This window comes from Ambystoma mexicanum, chromosome 2q (genome assembly GCF_040938575.1).
Source record: "Ambystoma mexicanum isolate Mex_15411 chromosome 2q, UKY_AmexF1_1, whole genome shotgun sequence".
Classification (NCBI taxonomy): domain Eukaryota; kingdom Metazoa; phylum Chordata; class Amphibia; order Caudata; family Ambystomatidae; genus Ambystoma; species Ambystoma mexicanum.
Genome location: NC_090924.1, coordinates 1,285,069,180 through 1,285,082,937, shown reverse-complemented (window position 1 = coordinate 1,285,082,937; position 13,758 = coordinate 1,285,069,180). Strand labels below are relative to the sequence as shown.

Sequence of the window (13,758 nt, the reverse complement as noted above, 5' to 3'; positions counted from 1 at the left end):
GGGGTCCATTTTCACGATCATCAGATGGATGAAGGAGGAGACCACAAGTTATTCAGCCATGTTGGCTGTGCACCAGCTGGACATTATGAAGAGACGAGCTATAGAGGAGACAAGCAGTTTTTTAACTTAGAAATTCAGACTGTTTTCTTTTTACTGAGGATTCCCAGTCTGACGATGGGGAATATTCATGAGCTTGTGAATCCATCCTGGAGAACACAAGTTACATGTAAGTAACTTGTTCCATCCGCCTAGTACATTTATAATGGGATTTGCTTCACAGAAAAACACAATGTTTGGCTGATTTGAAAATATACATCGTCTCTACTTTGAGAAAGTAATTTTTATGTTTTCCTTTTGTAGGTTCTGAGAGTGAATGTTTAGGACATTTCAAGTTGTTGTTCTCCCTCCTGAGAGTGCATGGAGCGGGAAAGGTGCAACAACTAGCTTTGGAGGTAATCATAATTTTTCTTTCAATACTTTTCTTTTACAATAAGGTGAAATGTGTCTTCCATGTCAGATGTTGAAAGTATTCTCAGTAAACTCACGACAGTATCTCACGATTTCATGATCTCTGGTTGTCTATGAATTTTTTAGCTGTTGTCTGATGTTTGTTCTTTGTATAATTTTCAAGAGAAGAGAACAAAATTCACATACGTGCCAAGAAGAGCACAATTATTTGCTTGAAAGAGAGGAAAATATTGGGTGTTCGAAAAGCCTTGGTGATCACCTTTCTACTAACTCCCATTATATTTTACTGCATTACCCCCCTCTTGTCAAGTTCTGGCTGTACGGCTGCTGTCTTTTTTTGTTATAGTTTACCATCAGTTCGTTTTGTGATTCTCCCTGTGGTGAGCATCAGGTTAGAAACAATAAAATTAAAGTTGCTTACCTCTGGTAATGTTTTTTATGATGATTACTTTGTTCTTCTCTCAGTTTTCCCATGGCACCGTCTGGTCCAGACTTGCTCACAGTCACGAGGTAGTGCCACTTGGTTCCGAGGCAGACTCACGGGGTCATTGGTGCCTCTTGTTTCATCTCTCCCTCTCTCTATCCCCATCTCTCTCTCTCTCTCTCTCTCCCCTCTCTCTCCACCCCCTCTCTCTCTATCCCCCTCTCCCTCTATCCCCCTCTCCCTCTTTCCCTCTATCTCTCAATGGATTGCATTCTGCCGCAGGATTCCTCATCCGATGGCTATCCTTCCAGCATCAGCTGCTCGAAACACTCCTAGACTCCAGACGTGATATTGGCCGTGTATACATTAAGTCACTGCACTCCCGTACCTCAGTTCCTTTTTTCTGTGCGCTCAGCATGCTGTTTTTTGTGACAGTTCTCTTCAGTGAGAAATTTGTGTTCAATCTACGTCGAGATGTCTGGCCCTAAAGCTTCGGAATCCAAGCGCTGTCAGGACTACGGCTCAAAGATGTCCATCACTGACCTGCAAGGTATCTGCGTGTGGTGTCGGGGGAAGGAACACAAATGTCGATCAGTGCGGTTTCTGACGCAACAGAACCCAAAGTCTGTTAGGGAACGATTGGTGAAGTTAGCACTCTACCGTCAAGTCGTCGGGACATGACACCAAAGGCCCCAAGCCTGAAAAGGAGGACAGGCACCCGAAGAAGGTGAAGAAGCGCTCACACTCCCGAACCGTGTCACGCCATTTGACATCCTCATCCTCCCATAAAAAGAAAGCACGCCATCAGTGCCGACACAACTACGATTCGTCAGAGGAGCGGGGTAAATCATGCCAGACTTCGGTGCCCCTAGCAAAGAGTGGGAGACATTTAAGGAGCAAATGCCAGAGATTTTCCAAAAGTCTGCGACGGGTATGACTCTGGTCTCAATGCTGCAGGCAGGTCAGGCACCAAATGCGGCTGATTGCTCCTGCACCAGGGTGACCACGTCGGGTGTTGCGCCCGCGAGCTCTACCTTGATGTTCTGAAAGTCGACATTAGCGCTGGTGGTACTCCAGGCATCGGCACCAAGAGACCACGTGGGAACGATCCTGTCTGCTTCATGGTCGAATGTTCCTTTACCCCTGAATCACGACCAGAGTTCTTGGACTCAATGAGGTCCATTTACTACGAGGAAGGGGATCCGGTCCCCTTTGGCATGGAGCGAGTGAGCTGATTTCTTCACAGACCATGCCAAATTGCTGGACCTGGCTGGAGGGATGCATGATGAAAATCAGCTGAACTCCTCCCTTGATCTTGAATTGCAACCTTAAAGACACCCCCAATGCCCAGTACAGGAGGAAAGTGGAGAAACTGATCCTGGCCTTGGGTCTGGGTGCCCCGGCCAAGCCCCTTAATGACCTTATGGATCTTGGACAAAGGTCTTCAAACTGAAAAGGTGTTACCCTTTAATGTGGCCATATCGGACCCCATCAGCACGTGGTAGCAAAATCTGTGTTCCACACCGGCTGTGGACCCAGAACTCCCAAAGCAATATATACCGGCCAGGGGAGACTTAACCATCCTGTCACCCTATGCCAGAGTGTTTTGGTGGTTCAAGCTGCAACAGTGAGCTTTAGAACGGGCACATCCACCACCTCTAACCTTCACACGGACAGGGAGGCCAAGAAGACAGATACCATGCCAAAGAAAATCTTTTCATTAGGAAGCATGGCCTTGAAGACAATGCCTACTGCGCCTTGCCTAAATACTCCCATGGACTGAGAAGGCTCATAGCGGAAGCGGCGGACCGCCTTATGGCTGGAGGTGAGAGATAGCTTTCTGGACTTAATTAACAGTGGGAAAGAGTTGACATGTCAAGCGCTGCAGGTGGCCTGCAAAGTCCAGATTGCTTTGGCCATGCCATGGGGACATCCACAGTGCTGCAGAGGTCGGCTTACCTCCACAGTTCAGGGTTCTCCCTTCCAGGCCAAGCTTCTGGACAGGGAATTTGATGGTGCGCTCCTGACCAACCCTATGGTTGATGAGTCTTTGGAAAATGTTAAGACTCCAAGATTGCTGCTAAGTCTCTGGGGCTAGTTGGGCAACAGCCCACAAAGCAGTCTTTTGGCTTCTCCTCTAGGGGCAGAGGTTCAGAAGGTATGTACCATTTGGAAGAAAGGCACATCACCCGTAAACCAGGCAAGGGGAGAGGCGTTTCTCGAGTCTGGGACGGAGCAGATGCTCCTCTAGGGGACAGCAGACTACGGCAGCTGCAGCAGGGGCACCTGCTACGCCACTTTGAGTTCTCCCTACATGTTTCTCTGGTTGCAGGGAGAATTACTGACTACTGGGACAGGTGGAAGGAGATGATTTCAGACGCCTGGGCCTTGCAGCTCGTCAGAAGGGGATACGTTCTACCGTTTCTAAAAAGGCCACCAGACAGACCACCGCCTTCCACAAAAAACAGAACAGGAGCTGCAGTAGAAAAAACATGTTCAGGATGGTGACGTTGAAAGAATCTCCAGGCTCTACAACGGCAGGATTGGTTGATGACGCTTGATCTTCAGGAAGCTTATTTCCATGTGCCCATTCATCACAAGCACAGGCTGTTCCTGAGATTCATCATCGGGACACACACTATAAGCGCAAAGTGCTCCCCTTTCTCCAGCATGGGGTCTGGCATGGATTCACATGCTCATGAATATTCCCCGTCGTCGGGCTGGGAATCCTCGGTAAAGAAAAAACCAGTATCAGTTTCGTTTCTGATCTGTCTTTCGTAGTAATAACCAATCACTGATCTCTGCGTCATACTGACCACAGCCAATGACTGCCCTCTACCCAAGCCCCGCCTCTGGCAGCCATCCTCAGATTTTTACCGCACGTTCATGTGTTGGGATCCTCGTGCTATTGCTCTCGAGCGTTAGTGCTATTTTTTCACGTTTTTTCTCAAAAACTTCTTTTTTTCAGTCAAAAAGAGCCTCAAGCTCCACCGACTCTCCATCCGATCAACGGGGACCCGTGTCGGATTCGTCTGCGCCCCTCAAGGGTGAAGATTTCGTCGAGCTAGGCTTTTGGAGGATTCCAGAAGTTTCTCAGGCCCGGTCATGGCCCAAGAGAAGGGAAGCTCGACGCCCGGAAAGCTGTTCAGGGTCTGCCCTGGATGCCAGCTGCAGAACGTCTTCAAGGAGGACGAACACTCTTTTTGTCTCTACTGCTTACATGAGGACAAGACGCACGTGGAGAAGGACTGTGCGTTTTGCGGCATTATGTCGGAGAGGACCATGAAGGACCGCCACCAACGCCTCGCCAACTGGCTGGAAGGGAAGAGCCCGTCAGGCGAGAAGAAGAGGAAGAAATCCGAGCGGTCTTCTAAGACCTTTGAGGACGCCCCGGCGACGGGGGTCCAACACAAGGCCAAGCACCGCGAGTCCGCTGGCACCGGGAGCGCCGAACGGTCGGGCTCTACGGGCGCCAGGCAGGGCGCACCCTCCGCGGCACCTTCATCTAAGAGCCAACGCTCTGGGTCGGGTAAGAGGAAGGGCGAGCACCCGGCGAAGCTCCTGGAGAGGCCCCGGTCGAGCTCGAAGGCCCCATCGGAGGGGGAGCGAGGCAGTGTCCCCCCCCCCCTCAAGGATAAGGCGGTGAGCGCACCTAAGGTGGTGAAGGCCTTAATCCATCCGACCAAGCCTTCTATCGATACTGTCGCGGCGGCCCTGGCTCAGCCTGTGGAGGCTACACCAGTGGTGGCGACCTCGGGGCTCAGAGTCTCCCTGCCACCTCGGAGGGAGTCCTCTTTTGTGCCCATCGATAGGACCCCCGTGAAATCCCCGGCGGGGAAGAAAAAGGGGGGGCAGGGCGTCGTCGTAGATTCGGCTTCAGAGGAAGAGCTGATCGGGGTCTTAAGCCACGGCCTTGGCTCCCGACGCAGGTGACGACGACAGCGTCGATGGTGCCGCATGGGCCCCTGATCGCCCGTCGGATTCCCCTCTGCCAGCGCCGCAAGACAACTCGGCGGCCATTTTGTTGCCTATACAGTCCTTATGCTCAGAGATAAGGACGAGACTACCGTTGCCGACGGAGGAACCTCTCCCGTCAGGGGATCCTGAACCGGGACCTTCTGGTGTTCCCCCGCCCAAGAAAAGAAGGATTTACCCTCCACCTCCTTTTCAGCCGTCGCGACCCGTCCAGCCCTCCTCCCCGTCCACCCGAGGGGATGATACGGGGACTGACACGGCAGCGACGGGTACGGACGACGAGGATCTACCGTCGTCACCTCCCACCAGGGCTTCTCCGCCCGACGAGATTGGATCGTTCCACTCCATGATCACCAGGGCATCCGAGCTTTTCCAACTCTGCCCTGAGGAGAAGAAAAAGGAAGGATTCCTTTATCAACGGCGCGAGGCCAAGAGGAAGACGGTCCTCGCAGTGCCTCTACTGGACGACATTTGGGATGAGGGCCTCGCCCTCCTCAAGAACCCTTCCACGACGCCAGCTAGAAGAGACCGGTACGAGAAGAAGTACCGGGTCCCGGACGCGGCCCCCCTGTGCCTCCGGGCGCAGCCTACCCCGGACTCCGTCGTCTCCGCGGCGGCCAGGAAGAAAGCAGGGGGGGTGCGGCCTCCACATCGACTTCCCCGCCAGACGGCGAGGGAAAGAAATTGGACGCTATGGGACGCAGGGTCATCTCGTCTGCAGCGACGACGATTAAAGCAGTCAACGCCTTGGCTATCGTGGCCCGCTACGACAGGGAGCTATGGTACAAACTGGCTCCCCTGCTGGACTTCCTACCGGACGACAAGAGGGCGGATGCCCTGGAGATCCTACAGGAAGGTGAGGTGGCGTCGGACCACGCCATCACTATTGCGACGGACATCGCCGACACTGGGTTTCGCCAGTTGGGCAACGGCGTGTGCCTTAGGCGGCGTGGATGGCTCAAGGCTACGGACTTCCGTCAAGACGTACAGACCAGAGTCCTGGACATGCTGTTCGATGGGAACAACCTGTTTGGGAAAACAGTGGACGATTCCCTTCAGGCCATTAAAGCGGACACTGAGACGGCCCGGGCCCTTGGGGTTCTACAGCAACGACGGACGCCCTTTCGGGGCAGCGGAGGCAAGGGCGCCTCCAAAGGTTCCGGCGGCGGTTTCTCTACCTACCGTCAAGCGGCCCGCTCGTCGTCTCAGGAGGCCTACAGAGGACGAGGCAAGTCTGGCGGACTCTGCCATCGTCGCCAAGGAGGTCAAGGTGGCAAAGCCTTGTCGAAACAGGATTGAACCGGCCGTGGGGTCGGGCCCCCACCGAAGCATCCCGGTTGGAGGCCGGCTGGCGAGCTTCGTCAGCGTGTGGGAGTCCATCTCCACCGACCGTTGGGTGCTGGACGCCTTAGCCCGGGGCCATGCACTCGAGTTTCAAAGAAGGTGCCCGCGCGTCCCCCCCGTGGCCAGGAAAGAGCTTCACGTCCCTCTGCTTCTCCTGGAGGTAAAGGCGTTGCTTAGGAAGGGCGCCATCGAACTCGTCCCAAAGAGGCTTCGGGGCTCCGGAGTTTACTCGAGATACTTCCTCGTGAAGAAGAAGACGGGAGGATGGCGCCCCATCCTAGACCTGCGACGTCTGAACAAGTTCATCAAGGCGCAGAAGTTCCGGATGGTCACCCTCCAGCACGTCCTGGGTCAGCTGGAGGAAGGAGACTTCCTGTCGTCGTTGGATTTGGAGGATGCCTACTTCCATATTCCCATCCTAAAGGGGCACCGAAAATTCCTCAGGTTTGTGGTCCAAGGGCGTCACTACCAGTTCAAAGCCTTCCCCTTCGGACTACGGTTGGCACCCAGGGTATTTACCAAGTGCCTTGCACCGGTGGCGGCGCAGCTGCGCCGCGAGGGGATCCACGTCTACCCCTACCTGGACGACTGGCTCATCCGAGCCAAGACGAGGGAGCTCGCCGTGGAGCACACGGAAAGGACCGTCCAACTTCTCACGGACCTGGGATTCTCTGTGAACTACGCCAAGTCCCACCTGGTACCCGCGCAAAATGCACTGTTTCTGGGAGCGAGGCTCGACACAGTGTCCCTTCTGGCCTCCCCGTCGGAGGAAAGGACCAGGTCCATCCTGGGCAAGGTACAGCGGATGCTGGTTTCCGACGCGGCCAAGGTGAGGTCCATCAAGTCCCTCCTCGGAATGATGTCTTCTTGCATCTACCTCATTCCCATGTGCAGGCTCCGGATGCGCCCGTTGCAGGAGTTCCTAGATGCGCGCTGGATCCAAACGACGGGCGGCTTCGAGGAGAGGATCACACTCGACGAGAGTTTCCGCCGAGCGGTCCGGTGGTGGGGCACCCGCGCGCATCTGACGGTGGGCATGGACTTCCAGACCCCAGACCACCAGGAGACAGTGACCACGGATGCCTCCCTGGAAGGGTGGGGAGCGCACACCGAAAATCTGCACGCGAGAGGCCTTTGGCTCCCGACGGAGAAGTCCCTCCATATCAACGTCCTGGAGCTCCGTGCAGTGTTCTGGGCCCTCAGGTCCTTCCTTCCGTCCCTCAAGGGCAAGGTGGTGAGGATCTTCACCGACAACACCACCACCATGTTTTACATCAGGAAACAGGGCGGAACCAGGTCCCCAGCACTGTTCAAGGAGGCGCAGGACCTGTGGCATTGGGCCGTCGCCCAAAGGATGTTTCTGGTGCCGTTTCATCTGGCAGGGATAAAAAACACCATCGCCGACCCACTCAGCAGGGAGCTGCGCTCGTGCCACGAGTGGGAACTACGGCAGGATCTAGGCGATCGCCTCTTCCGACGGTGGGGCACACCCCAGATCGACCTGTTCGCGACGGCGACGAACTCCAAGTGCCGGAGGTTCGCCAGCAGGTTTCCCCAGGCGAGGAGCATGGGCGATGCTTTCTCGTTCCCCTGGGAGGGCCTGTTCCTCTACGCGTTCCCTCCTTTGCCACTGCTAATCCGGCACGTCAACCAGCTCAAGAGGTCACGGTGCAGGATGATCCTCATCGCACCTGCGTGGCCGAGGCAGATATGGTTCCCGGACCTTCTGGACTTATCAGCGTCCCCGCCAATCAAGCTGCCGGTGGACGCGGATCTACTCTCCAGGGAAGGAGGCGCTATCCTCCACCACGACCCGAAATCGCTGAACTTGCAGGCCTGGCTCCTGCAGCGCTAGAGTTTGGAGGATACGACATACCGGCCGACTGCAGAGAGGTTCTTGCAAAGGCCAGGGCGTCCTCGACTCTTAAATGCTACGGACACAAATGGAAGAGGTTCTCTGTCTGGTGCCACGCACAGAAGATTAACCCTCTACGGATTACGGCTCCCCAGGTACTGCCGTACCTGCTGACGCTGGCCAAAGCTGGACTGGCACACGCGTCCATCAAGATTCATCTTGCTGCGATCTCCCGATACACCAGAACCACGGGCCGGACGTCCTTGTGGTCTCATCGTCTGGTGAAAGAGTTCATGAAGGGACTGTTCAGATCGTTCCCGCCGGTGAAGGCTCCGGCCCCGGCGTGGGAGCTCAACGTGGTGCTGACCAAGCTCATGGGACCTCCGTTCGAGCCTCTGCACTCGGCCCCGTTGAAGTTTCTGTCGTGGAAAACAGCGTTTCTTGTGGCCATCACCTCCGCACGACGGGTGGGAGAGATCCAGGCCCTTTCCTGCAAGGCCCCGTACTTGACTTTTCACGACACGAGGGTAGTGCTCAGGACGCACCCCTCCTTCATGCCCAAGGTACCGTCGGACTTCCATCTCAACGAACCCTTGGTGTTGCCTGTGTTCTTCCCGTCGCCTTCGTCGCCGGCTGAAAGGACTTTGCACTCGCTGGATGTGGCTAGAGCGCTGAAGTTCTACGTGGACTGCACGAAGTGTTTTCGGAAGACGTCACAACTCTTTGTGAATTTTGGACCTGTCAATCAGGGGAAGGCTCTCTCGAAGGCTTCCATTTCCAGATGGCTCTCCGGCTGTATCATGTACTGTCATCGGTTGGCAAACCGACCACTGCCTGGCCGTCCGAGAGCCCATTCCACCAGAGCGATCGCAGCCACCACGGCGTTCCTTTCTGGTGTGCCCCTGCTGGACATATGCAGGGCTGCTACGTGGAGGTCGACGCACACCTTCACGAAATTCTACTGCGTCGATCGGGATTCCAGGGAGGAGTCCAGGGTCGGCCAAGCAGTGCTGCGCAACCTGTTCGCCTGAGGTGAGCCTGGTGAAGAGGTAAGATGCTTAATGTTGGGTTTGATGTAATGCTTAATGTTGAGCCTTTGCCACCTCCCGTGGTTGTGCATGTGTGTACTGCTATGTATTCTTTATTCATGAGCATGTGAATCCATACCTGACCCCATGCTGGATAAGGAACAAGTTACTTACCTGTAACTGTTGTTCTCCAGCATGGGTCTGGCATGGATTCACATGCGAACCCTCCCGCCTACCCCTCTGCGGCTCTTCACTTGGTCATACTGCCACTTCACGTGCTTCCAAATCTGAAGATGGCTGCCAGAGGCGGTGCTTAGGTAGAGAGCAGTCATTGGCTGTGGTCAGTATGACGCAGAGAGCAGTGATTGGTTATTACTACGAAAGACAGATCAGAAACGAAACTGATACTGGTTTTTTTCTTTACCGAGGATTCCCAGACTGACGACGCGGAATATTAATGAGCATGTGAATCCATGCCAGACCCATGCTGGAGAACAACAGTTACAGGTAAGTAACTTGTTCCATCATCTCCATTCAGAGTTAGTCTATTTAAAGACATCTCCTTTGGCTTAGAGCTACACGAGGCTCCCTTTTTGTCGTACAGCTGCATATTCTTGAGTCTATAATTTTTACCCTTCCCCTGCAGTACTTTCTTCGACTTCATATCATGATAGATCTTATCGATTGCGTCCTCAATCAAAACTCATCCTTCAGATTTGCTCTGGTCAGACCTACTGTTGGCTCACGTGTTGGAAAGAACTCTTCTAAATCTTTCCATGCCACTACTGGATTAGGATTCCTTACTTCCTTTTCCATACGATCAATGCTGCATGCTCCTTGCTATCTGTTATCCTTTAATTTCTTTTCTTCTCGATTTACCCTGTGCCTCACGTCCTCGATGCTCTTACCATCAGATTTGAGCAAAATCTGCCCACCCATTTATTTGTTCTGTATAACCTCCTACTCATCAGTCTTATCTCTTTCTTCTTTACATCCCTTTATGTCCCATCCTATATCTAGAGATGGTGTCCAGTTAAAGTTTCGAAAACAAAAGGATCGAATGCAAAAGGTGAGTGCATTCGACCGAAAACCAAAGGATCGAAAAAAAATGTAAAATGTTTTTTTATTTTTTGCTCTCAACCCCCTAAAACCCCCAAAAACAAAAAAAGAATTGTACTCGACCCTTTAGTCATTCGATCCTTTTGATTCGGTACTATGACATGTAACCTCTAGAGATATACTTGGTTGATCACTTCTCTCCTTATCGCATCTTTGTCCCTCAGGACCATGGAGATTACATCTCTCGCAATAATGTTCTCTGACTCATCGTTGCTGCTTTGCGCAGGCAACTCACATGCAGGGTTACTATACCCCGTTGCTGTCTTGAGCTCCCTTAATGGGTACAGCCCGTCATCCTTCTTACAATCGCCGTCTGTTTCTGGTGCGGCGGGTTGAGCGGAAGGCTCCTCACTCCCCTCTTTGCTTATATTAAGTATTCAATCTACAGGAGGCGGGTGTTCTCTCTCCTCCTGGTCAATTTCTAGAGCTCTAGCTCGCTAGTGGCTTGTCTAACCTTTTTCCTGTATATGCAGCATGCAAATATGTCATTATGTGCTGCAGAATTGCCTTCGATAGTGATCTCCTTTGTGGCCATGGCCTGAATCGCTTTGTCTGTTGTGCCCTTAACCCTTTTTGCACTGTACTGCTTCAGCTTGGGTGCGTGCTTGCAGAGCTATATAAGCGGAGTAATATCCTCCATTTTTGACACGTCACTCTTTGACTGGCAATACTCTCCTTTACACTTTGCAATTTAAAATACGTTTTCCGGAAAACAAAATATGAGCGTGCACCATTCGTCGCATGCTCCAAACCCTCAATAGCACAATGTTCTTCTTCGATCTGTGTTTTCACAAAACCCCATCAATTCAAAACTAGCAAGTAAATAATTAATTTTACAATTCTTGTCTTCTCTTTTTCACGTTTATCAATTTTCTATTGGTTTTTCATCACATATACTTCACATAAAACAGACAGACAAACGGACATACTAGACCGGTCACATATATTTCTCACAGTCTACTCTCTAAGACTGTCTTACCCTCTAAGAATATGCTCCGATCGGAGTGTGAAAAGACCTCTTTGAATTTGTCTTTAAACAAGATTTGTCTCCTACGTCACCCATAAAGGGCTCTAGGTGCGAGCCCATCTGACCGTTCTTTGGAACACAGGTATCTAGTGTGTACACTTTTATCGTGCTCTCTCCTCATGCTGCCTCTTAATTGCTTGGCCTCTCCTCACGTCAATTTTACTCAATATTCAACGCTCATCTTTTCTCAAGTTACGTTATCCCAACCTCCCTCTGTTAATTATTTTGCCATTATCATTCTCTTCACCCACTGCCCATTCACTCTTTTGCCACCTCACTCGGTTTTACTCACCATTCGTGTTTTTGAACTTCCAACTCTCGGCTCATACGCCTCCTCAGTGGCCTCTCCAACCTTCCGTTTGTTCAGCTTCCTGTAGACGCCTGGAGCGGATTCTGTAGAAACCGGGGTACCCGTCTCACCCTAGCTTGTACAAGGCTTACTTTACTCTAAACCGCTATCTACTGGGAGCTTCACGTCATTTCAGCCGATTAACAGAGGTTGTGCGATATTTCCGATACCCCAAAGCTTACTTATCTCGATGGGTATCTAACCATCCTCTCAGCTACCACATGAACTGGGTGTTCCCCATCCCTTTAAGATGAGGTAGCAATACCCTTGAGATGGATGGGGATGCAGAAATTATTCAAACATCAATAATCGAAATGACTCAGGTAGTTGGCAAAGGATAACTGTTTTAATATCAATAATCTAAAACAGGGAGTACAACGGAAGTCTCGGCGTAAAGAATCTCAATGCATTTTGAAAAAAAGCTTGCTTATATAACAGAAAATCATCATAGGTCACGTTAACCCACGTATTACGAACGTCATCCTACGTGGCAAACTACAAAAACCAAGTGGCAAGTGTGATAGGGTCTAACAGGATCATCTAAGTATACAATACATATTCGTCTAGGGCAGTGGAATAATGTGATTTGTTTGTTAACATCAGGTGGGGCAACTAAGCCCTTCCCCTTAAACATTTCACTATGAACATCACTAAATATACGACGTCCCATTGGCTGTACAACTATTAGACCCTTAATCATGCGGTTCTCTACCATTGGTTGACTTCTAATCTTCAACGGTACCTTCCCACCTACGTTTATCAGCACGCAGGCTGAGCGGCCAGGTGCTGGTGAGCTCGTCTTTACCATAGCTTCATACCAATTAACATAACCATCCATCATCATCTCACTGGTCTGCTGTCAATTAGGTATTTGAACTTGTCCTTGGGAGTGTTCTTTGCTCTGGAGAATTCAGGGGAGTGAAGGCACGCTCTGCTCTCATGCGTAGGTGTGGCCACCATGCTCGACCAACTTCTCCCCACGTGACTGAAGACCACAAAATTGAGCTTCTAGTGTATTAAAATACTATTTCGAGGGGATTGGTTCCTCCGACGTATTCCATATCTATGACCGGTAATCACCACAGCTGTGCTGCTTCAGAAGATTTTTGGCATCTGCGTTCTGCATCAATGACGTCGATACGCTGTCCTCGAGGGCCTCCGTCGAGCCGACGTCACCGGATGTTATAAGTAGGACGCATGACGCCTGTAGCCTCAGTTCTGTGTTTTCCACGAACGTGTTCGCTTCAGAGATCTCGGCGTGCCTCGGTTCTTCTGAGTTCTGTTCTTTCGGTTCTTCGAACCTGTTCGTTGTGATGATTATCCATGATGTCTTCGTCTTCTTCCACCCCGCGGCCTGGTTTTAAGAAGTGTCGGGACTGCAGGTCCAAGATGTCATTGACGGACTCTCAGGACGCCTGCCTCTGGTGCCTCGGTGAGGGCCACGACATGGATGATTGTGTTGACTGCCAGTCGCTTACGTCAAAGGCCTTGTAGGAGTGTAAGAAGAAGCTTTCTGTCCGTAAGGTGGCCAAGCCTCGGAAGTCGAGATCCACTGGGCTTTCGACTGACGATTCAAGGGGCGACTCTCTGCATCGTCGTCGTCGGTCCGGGGGGGTCTTGGTCCCAGAGTAGGTCCCGACATTCCTCTGCTTCTTCGAGGCACTCACGGAAGCGCCGTCATCGGTCGCCTTCCCCGTCCTCGCCAAGGGCTCAGCCCGTCGGCGGGTTGCTTGTCCCAACAAGCATTCCACTCCTGCGGAATGGGATTCTTTTCGGCAGGAGATGATGGCGATTTTTCAGTCGCAGGACTCCGTTCCGTCCGCACCGTCGAAAAAGATGCCGGCCGTGACCGTGCTAGAGCACACCTTCGTCAAGGTGGATTGCTCTAGACATGCCCGCTCCGGTCCTCGATGCCCTCGAGACTGTCGGAGCCTGTGAGGTCTTCAAAGAAGACATCGATGCCTTCGGCGCCGAGGTCGTTGAGGGACTCTCTCGAGGCTCCGCCTCCGAGGAAGCCGGCGACGCCATCGGCGCCCAGGCTGTAGAAGGACACGCTCGGGGCTCCGCCCTCGAGGACTGTATCGAAGCCGTTGGCGCCAGGCTCGACGTCGACGCCGATTCCATCGACTCCTTTCGAGGCTGCTTTGTCGGAGGTACCCCGTGACACGG

General features: G+C 52.4%; 1 protein-coding gene across 3 annotated transcripts in view; it reads left to right on the top strand.

Moving 5' to 3' along the window:
• The window catches only part of DNAJC13 (DnaJ heat shock protein family (Hsp40) member C13), a 2,820,731-nt gene that overhangs the window by 2,285,075 nt on the left and 521,898 nt on the right, over positions 1 to 13,758 (top strand). For all 3 annotated transcript variants that reach the window (XM_069648714.1, XM_069648713.1, XM_069648715.1), the window contains one exon: positions 361 to 452. In XM_069648714.1, the coding sequence (XP_069504815.1) occupies positions 361 to 452 (92 nt within the window). The remainder of the gene's footprint in view (positions 1 to 360; positions 453 to 13,758) is intronic.